This window comes from Odontesthes bonariensis, chromosome 20, assembly GCF_027942865.1.
Source record: "Odontesthes bonariensis isolate fOdoBon6 chromosome 20, fOdoBon6.hap1, whole genome shotgun sequence".
Taxonomy (NCBI): Eukaryota; Metazoa; Chordata; class Actinopteri; order Atheriniformes; family Atherinopsidae; genus Odontesthes; species Odontesthes bonariensis.
In genome coordinates, this window is record NC_134525.1 from 20,945,535 (window position 1) to 20,963,931 (window position 18,397).

An 18,397-nucleotide genomic window follows, 5' to 3' on the forward strand; every position below is an offset into this window, starting at 1 on the left:
TTTGAAAGTGTGCCATGATTCAATTAATTTGCTGAATAAACTTTGTTTTTCCGTGTAAGTTGACACTTAATTCGCCACAACTCTTGGGGAAACATTTTCCATTTACTTAGAAACGGATATGTCCCTGCTCATTTCTGGTGCTTCTCGTGTTTGTTTCACACCTTTAGAGTTCAGCTGATTATCCCGCTGCTCTCTTCCTGCCATGAACACTATGTCATAAGCTATCATTACTTATTTTATCAATAAACTCATTCATTTCAGGTGTTCTTGACAGATTGTTGTTGCCCTTCATGTCCTCATTTTATGACTGTGAAGTATAACTGAAGTATAATCAATTCATATTTCTTCAACCAAAACATTTCAAATGCTCAGGCTGCATCTAAAAGGTATTGGTCTTTTTTTTTTTTAAACTAATAAAATAATCATATCAGCACCATATTATTCCTCTGTCAGTCCCGACATCATTGCTCGATATCTAGAATAATATGAGTTCAAGTTAATTCACTTAAATGTAAAATATTACCATGAATCACAAACAACTATCTCCCTCTAAAACCTTTTGATTGAACTGTCGGCTGAGGAAACAAGTCATTTGCTTATTTATTAATGAATGTGTGAATCTTCTTCAGGGTCCCTGAAAGGTTAATTAAAGTCCCTGACAGTCACCTGTTTTTGTCAACACAGGAACATTTCAGTTCATGTGGAAAAATGAAAACAACAACTTCTTTTGGCAAGCAATTAACATGGAAAGACTCACTGAGAGACGAGATCAAATGAAACAGATGAAAACAAAAGTTAGATATACAGCTGTGGCCTGATACAAAGAAGATTTTTCATTTGACACTGATTGAACTGAACACGACCACAGTGGGTGAAATACAACACTGATTGAGTTTGAAATCCCAGGCACTTTCTCTGCTGACTGAGATGGTGAACCCAACATTTCATCTGTTTAAACCTGCAAGTCTTTCCCAGAAACAAACCCTCAGGGGAACAGTATACTGCATTTTCTTTGTGACTTTGCTAAGGCTGCCTTTCAATTGAATGCCTTTCACTGGAAAGATGGCCTCCTGGCTCCTGTTTCATGAGTGTATAAGAAATAACATTGCACATCAGAGCGGTGTAGTCTATTCAGATTTATTATCAATCTGAATGTTACTTCTCACACAAAATATATAGTTCTCACTGAAGCTCTCAGTGTGTATATCAGATAGCACTATAGAACGATTCATAAAGTCATTCATTGTATTTATACAGAGGGAACATTCCGTCATGTTGCACAAGATATCACAATATACCAGTGATAGAGAAACAAACTAATTTAGCAACAATCCCAATCTCATTTATACTCTATATCATATTATTACTATTGATACAGGATGACAGCAGTTCTAAATAGAGGATATAACTATCTCAGTTTGTATATTTCACATTCAATAATAACAGAGATGTTCATAACCCCCCCCCCCCAAAAAAAAAGATGTAAAATCAGCATGGTGAGGAAGATAAAACAGCTGATATGCTGCAAAAATCATGATTTGTGACACTTCTTCAGAGTCAGAGAATCTCCGGTTTAATACTGAGACCCAAAATACAACAACACACACACTTTAACATCTGTACATGTGATGCTGAGTATATAGTAGCTGATTCAGATCACTGAGGGGGAGAAAAATGAGGAGTTGACTTCTAAAACGCGACATGGATCCAGCACATCACTTCATTAGAGGACAGATTCTATACAATTGAATGTTGTTAACAGGCGGGAACTGAATTTACATATTGTTAGTCTGAATGTTTTACAGCTGAGAGCCGCAGCGATTAGTCCCTCGATTGATTAGATGATCAGCAAAAAAAAATAAAAATCTATTAGCAACCAATGTTTGTTCTTCTTAAAGCAACATCGCCAAACATTCGCTGATTCCAGTTTCTCAGATATGATCATCTTCAGTTATTCTTTGTCGTATATCACAATATTTGGAATATTTCAGGATTGTAGATGATTAGTCACATAAAGTAAGCAAAATAATACGGTCTCTGAGAAAATATAATCACCATTTTCCGCGATTATTTTTTTTAAGATTCCCACATATGAAACGATTGAGACAGTAATCGTTAGCTGCAGCCCTGCCGTAGTTTGTTTTCTAAGCATTTGGGTCAGTTTTTAACAGCAGATAGCTCATTTTGGAACAAAAATCTTCACTTGACATCACGTACACATCTCGTCGGTGGCACTGCAACATTATGTTCAGAAACAACATCACAGTTATATTGGACCAAGGGTCCATTTTCATAAAACTCACAGAGGGAACATTGATCTGTGTTTCCACTTTTCTGATCTGACAACTACAGAACTACAGATCAACAGTCCCACTTTAAATGAGTGAATATGGATCCAGATGAGATACCTGGCACGACATTCAGTATACAGTATTATATTGAGGTGAAGAGGAGGCTGAGATAGAAGAGGAGGAGACAGAGCAAGGAGAGGAGAGGGCAGAGAGAGATGTCAGTCTTGAGTGCTCAGCGAGCGAGATGAAGAAGAGGAAGCAGGGGAGGTGTGATGCTTTCACTGTGGAAGCGCTTTCAGGATGGCGTTCACCTCCTCTGCCACGGCTGTTAGCGCAAACTCAAACTGCTCCTGAGGAGGAGGAAGAGTAGGAGGAGGTGGGGGAGGAAGGAATGCAGGGAAAGACAGGGAAGGGAAGGAAGGATACAGTATTAGTCGGTGGCAAGTCTGGAATGCCATTTTAGAATGATTGGCAGCTGCCGCCTTCTCTTTTTCTTCCATATCTCCTGACCCTGCCGGGGCCCAGCCACAGACTAAAGCTGAACCGCTCTCTGAGCTTTCAACCTGAGGTGCACGCACAGTCGGCACCGACATTGATCCAGCCAAGTGTGTCTTAAAATGGAGCTTTTGAGTCAAACTGTCTCTCAGCTTTTTTAGCGTGTGTGTGTGTGTGTGTGTTTGATTGTGAAACAGCCTTATAGTTTTCCCAGAGGAGCTGATTGATGTTTGCCCCATGGACCTGGTGTTTTTATATACCTCTCCTCTCCCCAGGCTGCAGGCCACGGGGTCCTCTCACAGAGAGAGGCTACGTAGGAGTTTGGAGGGAACAGTCCTCAGATGTGTCAACACACAGCCTGCCATACTCTGGCCTGAGGATAGGCTAAATCAATACAGAGAAGTCACTGATGGCCGTGCCTTTCGCTTTGCAGTGAGTCTCTATTCTTAGGTGCTTTATGAGTGTGTGATGGGGCCAGAAAATATGTAAGTACATCCATCTTTATTTACACCACAGCTATGGGTGATAATCTATTCTCTGGGGGAGCTGAAAGTTTGGAAATACTTTCAAAATGAGGTTTTGTGCGTGCTTAGCTGTTCACATTTGAACCACTGGGGGGAGATCAATCTCTGCTCGACAGCTCAGAAACGGATATTGGCAAGGAAGAAAAACGGTTTCACATGTTGTAATTACTGCGTGTTTGTGTCGGTCAAAAACAGCAACCAGAAAAACAGGGATTTAATGTCCTTTTTAATATCTAAAAATAAAGTGGGAACATCATGAAGGGGGGAAATAAGAAAACTGGTTATCCAATTCTTGAAATATAACTCTAAATTTCATACCTCATTGCTATCTAATTTGTGTGGAGCCAGCCTGAATCTGCAAAGTGGAATAACAATATTCCAATTCAAATAATTTCACTTAGACGTGTCAGAGAAGAAAAAACAGAGAGCTTGAAAAGCTTTTCTCTGCTGAACAGAACACAGCTGTGAAAGATGCATTAATGAACCATCTAGGAACACTGGAGTCCGTTAGCAAGTAGCGTCATAAATATTATCACCCACTGCTACATGAGGTTTTCCTTTATCTTTATTGTTATTGCTATTCTCTTCAATTTGCGAGAGAAGAAGAAAAGGGACAGATGAGCAGAAAAGCTTGGTAAACTACTCCCTGAAATAGTGTGAGGTGGAAATCCTGCTGTGATTTTAAGCTTTGAAACTAAAGAATTTAAGTGCTAGCATTCACTGACAGATTTATACAGGAATAAAAGAAACATAAACTATTCTTATACTTATATAACCAGTCAAGTGCGTTTAAAGCAAAAATACCAAAAACACTAAATGTAAACTGATTCTGAAATGCAGGAGGATGCAGTTTTTTTTCCGTTTTTGTTTATTTGTTTAATTTAACTGTAGATTCGATATCTTTGGCTTTTTATCACATCTCTTTGGCCTCAACATTTCATAAACAGCACAATTAATTGGTCATGTGATAAAATACCTGCACTCTTAACTAGTATTGAAAACGTTTACACAAAAGAAATTAGAGCAAAATCTTATATTGCTTCAGATTAAAAATATTTCTGAAAAATTTCAGGACATTCTCTATGTCCTGTGATAAATGTGGTGTTATTGTTTTCCAGGACAATGTTTCTCTAATCCTGAAGCAGTTATCAATTGCACCATCATTTCGGTGCGCATGAAGCAGACAATAGTCTCTCTGAATGACTGCAACCCCTTCCCCCATATTCCTCCTCCCCCACCTCTCTAACTCAAAGCCAGGGACCTTACCTTTGTCTGGACCATGCCAGCTCTCTGGTCTCTCAAGTGCTCCAGGGTAGCGGCAATATCAATCTCTTTAGCACCTGCAACAGACCGAAAATTGGAATGAGTTCAAAGCAGCGGAGTAATCCAGCTCACATCTGTCAATCTCTCTTTATACTAGGCTCCCTTTGGAACAGCGCAGCGATTGAAAATTATTACATTCATCCCTCGGAAGACTTGGAGGAGAGCCACAAACTGTTTCTTGATAAAATATGCAAGAGGATGTTTGTGGGGCTCTGGGAAATGTGCAATAATGCATTCAAAAGCACTACATGCAGCTTTCTTTGTAAGGATCGTGTTCAAAAAATGGTTTAAATCATGCCCAACTAGATACAATGTGTTTGCATGTGTGAATCTGAGAATAAACGTTTAAATTGATTTGCAGCAGCTCCGCAGCGGTCATCTGAATGATTAACCTGTGCAACAGTTGCTTCGACGGTGATCAGTCGCCTGAGTTTGTGATGTGTGTCTGGAAAGTCTGACTTTGCTTTCAGATTTCTAGATTGCAAGCCAGTTCTCATTTGAGAAAATGACAGAGAGATGTAGAAGAGAGATGTAGAAAGAGCCCTTGAGCCGATGTTTTTGAAAGTGAGGCAGAAAGGAAAGAAAGGAGATGGAGCAAGAGCGCGATTGTACACGTGTGTGGGTGAGAGACCAAAAAAGCAGGATTTAATGCAGATGGACTTAGCACTCAAAGGTACTCCATTGCTCCGACAAGACTTTCATGTCTCAGACGGGCTGGAATCCAAAGTTAAGCTGAGGAGACGCTCTCTGACCAAAGAAAGAAGCTTTGGAGAGTGAGCTTATGTGCATTTCATGCATTTGGTTCCAGCGGCAGAAAACAAAAGGTTAAAAAGAGACCGGGTGGAAGCTTTCATCACCGGGGACAACAGCGCATTTGTTACTGAACTGCTTGAACTCTATCAAGATCGGTCAGTCTTATTACTGTTTTACAGACAGTGCAGGAAAGGTCTGTATCAGAGTCGGCCGTACTCTAACCTGCTCTGACGGGGCTGGATTGCCGGAGGAGGGCACGGAGAAGGAGCGGGTAAAGGGCAGAGGTTAAAGGACAAAGAGCAGGCCAAGCAATGGAGGAACACAGCTCCGGCGCAACAAAAGATGCTTAAAACTTGGATCTTAAAAGAATTGAAGAGAAATCTAGCTGGCTAGTCATGCAGACTGAGAGTATTTATCTTAAACTCAAATGCCAGCTTTGTTTTAGTAGAGGTTCAGCTAAAAGGTTTTCTTTTTAGTTTTCTTTGACAAAGCAGCCAAAGATCTACAGACGATCTTCAAATTATGAATGCTTAGTATGTAACGATGCACCCCGAACACAGATGTGTTTTTCTTGTTGCGTTTCTACCCAATTTATTAAAATATTCATTAAGATTTGAACATTTACATTCTGGTATCAAGTTACTGTGAGTTTTGACTAAAAGCCTTTTTACCCTAATCAAAAAAAACATTAAGAGCTGCTAGTTTCAGTGGGAAAAAGTATAATCTGCATTCAGTCCCACATCAAATGACTCTGCAGTAGTCGAGGGTGTTCATCGGCTCTGGCTCCAATCGGCATCGATGCGAACACAACACCCCGATGAACACACTAATTTTTGATGAAGGTGCTGCTCGTACGGCTGCAAGAGTGGGCACAGAGGATTTTTTCTTTACAGAAACACACGTTTATCATCTGTAAATTTTTACATGGACACTCTGACACTAATACCAACAACTCTTGGACAAAATTAAATGAGACTGATGAATTTTACCGTTTTCAAAATAGTGTCCTGAAAACGGTAGTATGTCTTAGTCCCACTGTGTGGAGCTGATGTCTGTTGTTTTTAACAGCCTATTTCATACAGTTCAACGTCCTAATGTCCAGTTCTGAACACACTGTAGCCTCCCAGAACACAGAGGGTAAACACTCTAGTACTGGCAGCGGGAAAAGATTTACTTGCTTATTTTAGCAGTTGTACCTGTGCTTAAAGACCTTTTTAATTATGCCACTTTTGGAGTAAAAACAGCATGTGTGTACTGCAGGGGCCAGCCCAATCCAAAATGAAATAAAGTGTTCAGTTTAGAGTGCAATTGTGTTAAAGAGGGATAAAAATTGTCAACATTTATTTGTTAAGAAAAAAAAAATCTTTAATTAAATCAAATAAGAACCACATTCTCAATTCAATGATAAATATTGATTTAAACCACTGGAGCAAATAGCAAATCTTTGAATGTATTTTCCCTTTAAACATTTCATTTCCATGCATGTGCTATCTAAATTCATGTTGCAGCTGCTGATGCAGGTTAATACGGTGTGAAGTTTGCTTAAATAGATCATTACTAGTGTGGGTAAAGGTTTCTTTTTCATTTCCATTCATTGTGTTTCTCTTTGTTTTTCTCTCCCCACTCCCAGCAGCTCCCCGTACGTCTGCCTCCGTCTTTGCTGCCTCTCCAAGCCTCAGAGAAGTCACCCTCTAATGCATCCCCAAGACCCTCCGTGGAAAATGAGAGGGTTTTGCGTTGCCAGGGCAACACTTCAAGCAGAGAGAGTGAAAGGGAAGCCATTGATCGTTACCTTTAGCCATCCTATTGAGGACCATGTCAATCAGAATGTAAGTCCCACTCCTGCCAGCTCCGTCACTGCAGAGAGTCAGAGACAGAGAGGGAGAGATCATTAAGGCGGCAGCGTGAGATGCTTTAATCTCAGTGTTTTTCTTATAAGGAAACAAATTGCTCATTTACATCTGCATCTGCTGTGAGACTGTCAAGTAAATTTAAACACAAATTAGTCCATGCATACAGGTGCAACTCTGTCTATTTGCACAAAACATATTACATATGAAATAAAATACCTAAAAAAGCTAAATCCCTCACATTCTAGTGGAAATACCTGAGTAAAACTGAATATTTTCAATAGATGTAATTATTTTAAACCTTTGCACATGAGTGCATGTGTGGTCTAGAGAGTAGCTTGGCTATTGGAGAGAGAGGAATGGTTTCTAAAGCACGCTGGGGACAAAAGCTTTTAAATGCATGCACCTCAGGAGCAGACGAGAGGTTGAGAGGCCAGGGGCGGTTTGAGAACAGCTTTTGGAGAGCCTTGCTTTTCCATTACTCCAGAGATAGCCCCATGAAAAGCCTCCCTTTGTGCCCACCGGCCATTCAACGGCTCTGCATGTTAATTGCAAACAAGGCGTGGACATCTCTCTAATAAAGGCAAGGCCAATAAAACAGGAGAGCTGCCTGAGCACCACAGCTTCATTAATCCACTGCTAGACACTCAGTCCCTCAGAGGGAAAGCGGGCTTACTGGCCCCATGCATGACTTAACAGGATGTGACTATTAAAAGTGGTCAGACAGATACCTGGTGTTTAATACAAACTAATCAGGGCCAGTTAACTAACTCAACCAAATGGGAAATGGAAAGGTCTTTGGCTGAGTAGGTTTGTGCCACGGTATTTACATAAGAAACAGTCAGTGGTATAAACAGCAGCTCCAGTGGAACCAGACAGAGTAAATGGACTGAGTGGGTTAAATAAACAGCCTCTCCCCTCCAACACACAGGCCATGACAAACACTCTCTGTTCCAATTCGACAGGGCCAGTCACTGTCACAAGGTTCAAACACTTATACTTGCCTGCAGTGAACAATTATCGGGCAAGATCGACCCCTGTAGCACTTGTTAACCTTTCTGAAATAAAAACAAAAGAGAAAAGTTGATGTTACTGCAAGCTTGGCGGCAAGTTCTCTTCAGTGCACAGGCTGCAAAGTCAAATTAAGGACACAGAAACAAATTTTTTCAGCTAAATGATCACAACAAATGTGACCCACGAGGGACTTCTGCCTGTGATCTGGATAGAATTAATAACAGCAATAATCAGAGGAACAAACAAGAATCTGAGGGATGCTTCCTCCTGTCAGTCAGTCATTAAAACGGGAGCACAGAGAGAGAAATCCATAAATAAATCAAGCATCATTTCGGTAACAGTAAATCACTGTGAGGTGTGGGTGATGGACGTGGTTTTGTGATTTTGTGATTGCCGACGCATATTAACCCTGGCCAATCATGAATGTTTTACACCACAGGCACGGTGAAGGCCAACAAGCCTTTTCACACCCCACTGTTGCCATGGAAACAGACTACACTGAGAGCTTCCTTCCGCTCCTCTCTATTTCCCTTTGTTTTTCACCTTTCAGTCACAAAAATTTAAAATAACTGCCTAAATATCCCATCGTATCAGATTTAGCTTGTCTTGAGTGAAATAATATTTATCATTATGAGAAACATGTAATAATGTGTTGTATGGCTACTTTTATTTAGCTAAATTTACTAAATCTTTTGATATTTATGTTTTAATAAATATTCCATATCAAAGACCATGCAGTAGTTTTGACATTTATGGTTCATTCATGGATTTTTATTTGTATTTTGACATTATTAGCAACAAAATGTACCAAATATAAAATGGTATATATTTTTTTTATAGTATGAGTGATTCAATGCTTATTTTCTATAAGCAATGTTTTCTTTTTTATATCTTATGCACTTTTACAGTCACTTTTTTTTTATTGACATTTTTTACATTTTACAATTGTTTTATACCCAAAATGTCTGTGAAGTCAGAACATGTCCTTGGTCAGACATCATACAGAGATGGTTGGATTTTCCCATGCAAGCCAGAGGACGGAGCAGTAAGAACAGGAGGAGGAGGAGGAGCAGGGAGACAGAGAGTCAGGAGTGAGAGAGTGCACAGGCCTGGCTGAGGAGACACAGTTTCCAATGATCACTTTTGTGACTATGCAACTGGGCTCATATTACTAGCTGCAACATCACAAAAATGACACTGGCAACCGCAAAATACCGACTTGGCCAAAACCGTGAAACCACGAGTGTCAGAGCACACTGTATGGACACCTCTGAATCACTTAATCAGAGAGCTTTAGTTTCCAGTAACCCAGGGCAACATTAAAGGAGCTAAGGCAAGGCAAGCTAATAGTACGGTAGATATTAACAACAGGGCAAACAATGTGTTTGGAATTAAAACACAGTTCAAATCTGTAAATATCTGACTGCTAGCCACACCCAGTTTAATTTAGCAGAATATGACCGACTCTGTCAGAAGAGCATGACATGATAACACTATACAATATCTCATCTGCATTACAAACCAAAGTGACAGACTTCCATCCACAAATCAGATGCATCTATTCTCATTTGGAGGGTTTTCTCCTATCCCTCCTGAATTTTCCCAGAGGAACCTTGGCTGCTCCTCTGCCAGAACACATTATTTGGAGAACAGAGTGAGGTTATTCAGTCACTAGCTTTCCCCCTCTCCTGTGCTTTTAGTGAGACAGCTCTCATTTAATTGGGTGTTTGAATTAGGTGTTTTTTTCTTTTCCTTTCTTTCTTTTTTTCCCAAGCCAAGCCAGGCAGTGTGGTGCTGTTAATTTGCTGCATCACATGTGCTGGAGGGAGGTGAGGGAGATCGGCCCAGGATGAAAGGGATGGTACAGAAATGCAGTCCTGATTAGAACAACCACTTTCGAGAACACCAAAAGGAAGAGGGGCAAAAGGAAGAAGGACCAGAGAGGCGCTGACAGAATGTAGAATATAAGGGGAGGTGATTAAGAACAAGCATGGGGTAAAAAGGCCAGTTGCAAAGATGGAAATCTGTCTGAAATCTGCTGAACAGCAGTGTATGAGGCCAACTGGCAGAAACTTTTCTCTACCTGCGGAAGTCTAACAGGGTTCTGGCAGAGTTGGGGATCCCGCGGTCCATCCAGGACAGGAAATGGAACTGGGTGACGGTACGTGTCTCATTAGTCTGCAGGTTTTTCAGGTAGAAACTCCTCACCAGGAAGTCCTCACACCAGATGTGCTCAGACACCAGATTGACCTAAATATGAGCAAAAGTATACAAAAGCTTCAATAGAGTTCATCGTGTTCGCATACCAGCAGTTATTTTTAGTCATTTTCCTCCGTTCTTGTGTCCTTAAGTGATTTGCCAGTCAAAGAACGTCATTAACTCGGTGTTGCATAGTTTCTCATTTGCTGATTTAACTTTTTTTCAAACAGATTCTAACTGAAAGTTTTTCCTTCCATGTTTCTGTTTTTCATTATCATTTTTGGAGATAAGAATCAAATGTCTTCTCTAAAGCTTTAATGTAAGGGTTATAAATCCACCTCACAATTTTTCAGTGCTATTTTTCCTGATCGAAATTGGTTTATGGTGCCAACGTTTTCAAAGACTACATTTGAGAAACTTAACAGCGACATGTCTTTGCAAAAAAGTGCCGTCACTACTCAACAGCTTCATCGTTTAAATACAAATGCTCCACTGGAAACTGTTCACAGTTACTCCTTTACAAACAAAATTGAACTGCTTTTGTTGTGGTTTGTGCACTAGACTTGAAATATTTCTGACATTTCCCCCAAAAAAATGCATTAGGAGCCTGAAAAGTTTGCTTTCCAGCTTAAAGAATAAGAAACTGAAAAGAATAAGTGGTTTTGAAGTGTGAATAATGAAGCCATCAGTGGATGTACCATACTCTAAAGGTTGGAAATAAGAGAAATGCAGCACTCTCTGTTAATGACATATTTATTACAACCACTTTGCTGGAAACTGGTGGAAATGTGCTGCATTTCTAAATGTAATCAAGGTTCTGATAATAACAGAACCAGTTCAAGAGCCAGAAAATAATGAGCCTTATAAATCATGGATGCAGCAATATTCCCATATTGACCATATGATGATATTGTGATTTGATCTCAGCTGATAAAAATAAAATGCAAATTAGTTTTGTGCAGTTTTTCTGAAGTTCCTTTCCTCTGATTTCCTCTGAGTCTTGCTGAACTGTAACAGTTTGCGTCCTTTTCTGTGTCAATTTACACTTTCTATTTTTCTTTAATTCAACTGCCAAAAAAAAAAATTGATACAACAACGACCTAAATAAAGAAAAAATATGAATCAGTCTGATAGAAATTTCTTTTTTTAATCTATTTAAATTTTCTCTTGTTTTTGTTTGTATGGAATCTTTCAAATGCCATTTATATAACATGAGCGCCGTGACTTAAGTTCAATTATTTGAATTGAGATGCAGACAAATTTCTCAAAACTTCTGCACATAAAATTCAAACCTGCGAATGAAATAAAATATTCATTATTTTACAACCGGGAGCACTGCTTCTTGAAAGTTTCTTACTTCCTGACATACCTCATATACGTGGTAGACATCTGATCCCTCGTCGGGCCAGTAGTGGTGACACTGCTTCACTCCATTCTCAGACAGTGGGGTTAGCATGACGATGACAACGCAGCCACTCTCCCACACCATCTACACACCAAAAAAGACACACCCGCTTAACACATCCGAAGACACCAAACCCCCTCATATGCACCCATGTGACGTTCAAACAGCCCCAATGTGTAGCTGAACTGAGCCACTAGGAGCAGCATGTTACATCGAAGCCTTGAATTAGGGCAAAATTGATTTCTCGATCTTTGCGCAGGAAGTACGAATAAATGTCACCTCTCTGTGTGTGACAAATGATAAATGTTGGGTGGAACAGCAGGAGGGCGCCTCATGTGTCGCCCTCTCTCCGTCGTCTGAGCGAGATCACAACATCTACTGCGCTGCTCCATTTCGTCTTATCACAATCTAATGTGTCCTTGGGAAGAAATACAGGCCCACAGCAGCCATTAGGAAAATGAGGAGGAAACGTGAGTTTTATGATTGCTATAAAAACACAATGGCCTTGACTATACACTAATCACAAGCCTCTGTGATCCAGCCCAGTGGACACATTACACACCAACTGTGCCAACTGTGCCAGGATGTGATGAGATTAGGCAAGGTGATAATGTGAGAGAATATTATCCATTTCGTCTTGTATAATTTGACAAATATTTTCAGGTAGCGAGGTAAAAGTGGATTCTTATGAGCTCCATCTCCACCTATAAACACCCTGCCGTCATCTTTAAAAAAGTGATTAACGATTTACAGACTCCAAGGACCATGCATCAGCTATACAATATTTGTAAAGACAAAAACGGGACACTTTTAAAGCCTGAGAATGACCTCAGTTGTGCTCTGTAAACTCCAGCAGATTGGCTGAATTCCGGGATGAGGTAAGCACCGAGGCCCAGCAGAGCTGAGGTAATAGAAGAGAGATGGCTGAAGGAGTAAAGGATGAAGGGATGGAGGAATGAGGAGTGGAGGATTAGAGCCAAGTCGCCTTTCAGAGCATTGCCCGGGGCCGGTGTGGATTAGATAGGAGAGAGAAAAAAGATTTGCCTCCCGCGTGGTCCATTTGCATGAGAGCACCAGTGTTTGCCCTGTTTGTTTACTTTTAATGGGGTAAAGACAGTGTTTTTTCCCCTCCTGCCACAATCGAAGGTTGACTGTACTGAATAATGAAAGGCTACCACCCCTCCCCTAAACAGAACTGATGTTCAGACTGTCAGTCAAACTGTATATAAATGCTCTATTATTTGTGCTTAATTGGTAAAGATTCAGAGTTAAGTTCATGGGCAAAAAGCTAATTTCATTAGATAATTAATATGTATTTATTAACCTGACACAGAAAAAGCTACATAAAGAAACACATAAACAAAATGATGAACTATTCAAATCCAATTAAAATTATAAGTAAAACAACGAGAGCACTTTATTCCCAATAAGCTGATGTGACAATGAAAATTTCTTTTGTAATTAATTTGAACACCATTTGAGGACAAAGCTTGTGAGTAGATTTATGTCTTGTGGGTATAAAATAACTATATTTCTTGGTGTACACTAAACTTCCCTCCTAAAAGCCACAATCAGGCTGCTTGCAAACACAAAGTCAGCACTATTATAATGATTCAAAATGAGTGTGTGTTTAGTACATGATGCAGAGTGCAGAGTGCAGGGCCAGCTGGTCCTCCAGGATTTATGCTTCGCCTTTCCACAGCCTGATTGCGACTAGCCGGAGTTACTTCACCATATGGAGGTGATGGGCCCACTAATTACTACAGTGCTGTCCTATTAACATAGAGCAATGCCATTTGGCAACCATGCATCATTTAAGGCACACCTCCCAACAAGTTGACGTGTTTTACAAAAGCCTGTATGCAGTAATTGATGGCAGGTTGCTTTGACATTTATGGACAAAGGAGAGAATGCAAATAGCTTTGAGAAGAAATGCCTATATGAGCAAATATCAGCTTTTGTTCTGAATAACACTAGGCTTCCTGAAGACATGTAGAACTGGAGTTTTATATGAAGCTAAAAGCTGGATGTCTGTTGTGCATTTACAGCACAACATAGCTAAAAACACTGCTCTTCTAAAAGTATACAGTTATGCTTTATGTACATCATGCTGTTTTGAAACCACAGCTCCCATAATCCTTTCGAGGATGTAAACCGGAAGTTAAAGTGGCGACAGATGAAGTGAGTTGACGAGAACTGCTATAGTTTCTATCTGCTACAAACTGAGCTTTTTCTTGCTTCTATTTGTTCACAGTTTGGAAATTCACGCCCTTAAAATGACACCAAATTAGCTATCGATAGTTTTTGTTGCAGCTTTACAATAAATATGCACACAACTAGAAGGTGGATCACTTTGATACTGAAGAGAACTGCATGATGATGAGGAAAGTCATGCAGAGATAACGCTATAAGGAATAAAGTGCAAGTCACACCACATGTTAAAATGTCTTTAAGCTCAGGTATCCATTACTTCTGCTACATCACTCCATTGATTCTCCTTTATCTGGACACTCCTTTGTTGCCGTGAGAATCAAAGGCACACACCACTTGGTCCCACATAGTGTTGTTGTGTTGTGTTTCTTCAAAGCTCTCATGGCTGCAGAAACAAGACACTGAAAGATGAAAGGCAGTCAGCGGATGAGTTGATGAGTCTTACGTACCTGCCAGAAGTCTGCCACAGTGGAAGCAAGTGGCCCCTGAGAAGCGATGTAAGTCGGGTTGCGAGGGTCGTGGTCCATCTGGGAGAGAGGAAACACAGTGTGACACAGTGTTTGCGTGGAGACTGAGAGATGAAAACATACTGTCTGGTTCCATCAAAGCCTCCATCTGGATGCAGGAGATTGAAGAAAACACTTCCATTTTCATTTCCATTCCTCCTCCAAAGCCTGTGCTACTCAAGATGTGGCTGTTTTATGGGTCTGAATAAAGTGGAAAACAGCCTATTGTTTGTAGGTAACTGTGGATACACACAATGTTGAACACATAAAGATAAGAAAACATGTTAGAAATCTTTGTACGTAATATTGACACATAAGATGTATTTCCTCTTTATTTAGTAGTTAAGCATAAAGTGTTGAGGTGAAAAACCGACTTTCATTAATTTTCTCTACAAATAGAAAGATGAATGTCTCTATTTGGAAGATATAACAGCTTTTTGATAGTAAAAAAAAAAATTTGGTCTACTGGACAACTAATCTAACTTTGAATATGTAACCAAACTAATCCTGCCTGCTCATCAATGTCAATTTTCTCTGTGATTTTTACCTTCTACACCGTATATAGACCCTTACACACTCTTTCAAAGACCTCATGAAATGGCTGATGTTGTGGCAGGATGTTAAACCCCGGAGGTGCCTGACATGAGGGAGCTGAATGTTTAGGTGGGATGTGATGACATGGTGGGCTTGAGGGATGTGATTGGATTTTGATTGAGCAGGTGTTGGCTGGGCTGCCTACCTCCCCCACCCCATAATCAGAGATCACATTGTATTGAATGAATTCCCACCCAGCAATGCGAAACGCATCAGTGGCAACATGTTGACTTATTTCATAGGAAGAAAAACATGTCTCCTGGGCTTTTGGTGTATATTTGACATCGAAATGACAAAATGTTGCGGTATATTTTCATGAGAATAGGTATTTACTTGTCATTATGTGTGTTTGAGGCACCAACTATAGCCTTATATGAGGAAAATGCAGCAAAGTTTATATCAAGATCATCTGTGACTGATGCATTTCTCATTTATTCTGCAACTGAATGACAAGCACCAATGGAGCTTTTGTTACAGAGAGATCTCTGAACACAACACCAAAAAGAAAGTGTCAGAGGGTCATTTGTGATGTTTTTTTCATTTGAATTAAACTGTTTTTTATGCAGCCATAACAACTTTTCAAGGACCCTTTAAATGGCCTTAGAGATCTAGAATTTCATTTAGTTTCTCAGTGTATTTTTTAAACTCATTTGTCTCACTCATGAACCTTGACATTCACCCTTAAAAGCAAAATAATTACGGAGCATTTATTCAAGGCTTTAATAGTACCATAATACCTTCCTCCACTCACATTTAATATCCTGAACAACAGGATTAATTATCAATGTGTTTAATGGCAGATGAAACCAAAGACTTTAGTTCAAACGCTTCAGTTAGAAATTAATTCTTTAAAATTTAATTTAGGTGGATTAAATGTGTCACAATTGACTTTTTCCTCTAAAGAAATTTTTAGTCAGCCTCAGCAAAAGGAGACAGAAAACTCTTCTGTTAATTATCTTATTTTGTAGGTTTCTGATTTTGTACAGAAAACAAAATTAACTTTGGTGTGCAGAAGTGAAGCATAATTTACTGAAAGCGCTCTGTCACAACACAAAACTTTGTCTGCCTTTCTTTGGAGGGAATTCCACAAAAATGACACATAAATAGGGACACAATGTGCTCATTACCCAGTGTTATACTTGATTGGCCATAACCGTGTTGTTCAATTTTCCTTTCATACTTCCTGGTTGAAATACCTCACATGGGTTAGAAGGGAGGGGGGCAACTCGCTCACAGAAATAAAAGGGTGAATGCTGGCACTCCGCTTAGCCAATCTCAAGGACGCAGACATGCTGTAGCTGTGTGCTGACATCCCTGCAAGAACACCAAAGCACCAAAACATGAAAGAGTTGTCCTGCATTTCAGCTGTCCTCCCCTTGCCATTGTGGGAAGGTGATAGACTAAAACAAAAGGAAAATTGCTGAGAAGTTCTGAGAAGCAGAAAGAAGGACCACAAATAACCTTTTTTCAGAGAAATGTCTAAACTTTCTGCACCTTGCTGTAGTACCTTGATCCTTTGTTTCTATAAGATAGAGAACCTAGAAACTAAATGGCTGCTGGAGCTCATCCCAGTTTGTCTGAGACAAAAGCGTGGAGAACAGGTGGGAAATGGAAGAGCTGCGCGGCCTTTACAAAATGCCACAGAAGACAAAGATGACCAGGCTTTGACCACAGTTTGTGTCACTGCACATTCCTTCAAACCATTCCTCATGCTAATGATGCTGTACATCTGGGAGTGCTCGTATCATTGTGGTCAAGCATTTGCCATTATCCAGGCTTCTTCTCACTGCGAGTCCCCTGCGCTTTGAAGGGAGCGCAGATCGCCGCTTCCCTTCTACAGTCTGACCTCACATTCCCAGAAAGAAGTGGCAGATTATTTACTCGCAGGCCGTTGCCCCTGAAGCTAATGAGGAGGAAGAAGCTGCATTGACAGAAATAATTATCACAGTTTTGCTGGGCTCAGGCAGGGGTCCCTTTTGTGGTGTAATTACTGTCCTTTCATCCACACACCACTGCATCTGCCATTACTTCACCCATCTTCAACATCCGCTTGAACTTCTTTTCCTTTAAACCACCCCAACACAGTCTTTGATAACTTTTCATTATGTGCTTTTTCAAAACTTACTCTTTGCTAGCTTCCTCCCCTGACTGATTTTGATAACCGTATTCTTCTCTAAGATGGTAAATATTACACTGCAGCGCTGTTTAAGACAAACTCCTCTATGAATATGCCATTGCATAAACAGGAAGAATAAATAGAGCATCAGAAAGTCTCTGTTGTTTGTTTCTGAAGAGTAATAGGCTTTTAGAGCAGCTGTGTGTGTGCCCCCCCTCATCTGTCTTCTCAGAAATTTTGGCACTGTATTTGAAATGCATAGCTTCCTGTTCCCTTTGATGGAATCCCTTCTCAGCAGCCTCAGGGGAAATCATGACTGACAATGTTTTGGGAAAAAAAAATACACATACACACAAATAACCTTAGCACTCTCCAGCATTGACGCTTTTCTGGATTTGCAGTTGTTACACATTTTATTAGTAAAAAATAATCTTTTTAGTGGAGATGAAAATAGAGTCAACAAATTAACTCAGGTTCCCAAAGACAAATAGATTTTTAAAAAAGAAATTAAATTGATCTTGGATCAATCCGACAACAGCAGGTGCTGCAGGTATATTAAAGCTCTTTTGATATGAACCAAAATGTAAAGCCACAATGAATAAACAATACTCACTATTGGACTGGCATTGACGTAATCCGAGTTGCCGTGGTTATTCTCAGCTTTCAAGGTGATCCTGGAATGATCATCTGTAATGGAGAAGCATAATACATCTGTACATTTCTTCACACTTTTTCCTCTCAGTACAATTACAACTGAATTCTAAGCAGGAACGGGGGAATATGAAGGAAATGCAGTTTCAAAATACTTTTATCACACACACAATGCTCTGAACTGCTGAATTATTTTACCTTTATTGAGAAGTATTTCAACTGAAGTAATCACTGTTTTATTTCAAGAACACTACAAGTTGTAATATGTATAAACCCTTTTTTCTCAAACAAAAGAAACTGTTGCAAGATTAATGTTTCCAGTGGGCTTGGACCCACTTCAGAAGTCTTCTTAAATTGTATTTGCTCTAAATCAAAGCCCATGAAAACCTGGCTTGAATTTGTTTCTTACACTCATGAATAAATAAGAAAAAAAACAAAGGAAGAAAACATCTTTATGCTTTATTT

At 39.8% G+C, this 18,397-nt stretch overlaps 1 protein-coding gene across 1 annotated transcript in view; it reads right to left on the minus strand.

The window, feature by feature from the left end:
* Nucleotides 1-1,121: 1,121 nt before the first annotated feature.
* ptprn2 (protein tyrosine phosphatase receptor type N2) overlaps nucleotides 1,122-18,397 on the minus strand; it is a 143,121-nt gene continuing 125,845 nt past the window's right edge. The window contains exons 15-22 of the mRNA XM_075451925.1: nucleotides 17,895-17,968; nucleotides 14,515-14,592; nucleotides 11,819-11,938; nucleotides 10,334-10,500; nucleotides 8,241-8,294; nucleotides 7,179-7,243; nucleotides 4,577-4,650; nucleotides 1,122-2,641 (exon numbers count right to left, since the gene is read on the minus strand). Of these exons, the coding sequence (XP_075308040.1) occupies nucleotides 2,570-2,641; nucleotides 4,577-4,650; nucleotides 7,179-7,243; nucleotides 8,241-8,294; nucleotides 10,334-10,500; nucleotides 11,819-11,938; nucleotides 14,515-14,592; nucleotides 17,895-17,968 (704 nt within the window). The 3' untranslated portion in view covers nucleotides 1,122-2,569. The remainder of the gene's footprint in view (nucleotides 2,642-4,576; nucleotides 4,651-7,178; nucleotides 7,244-8,240; nucleotides 8,295-10,333; nucleotides 10,501-11,818; nucleotides 11,939-14,514; nucleotides 14,593-17,894; nucleotides 17,969-18,397) is intronic.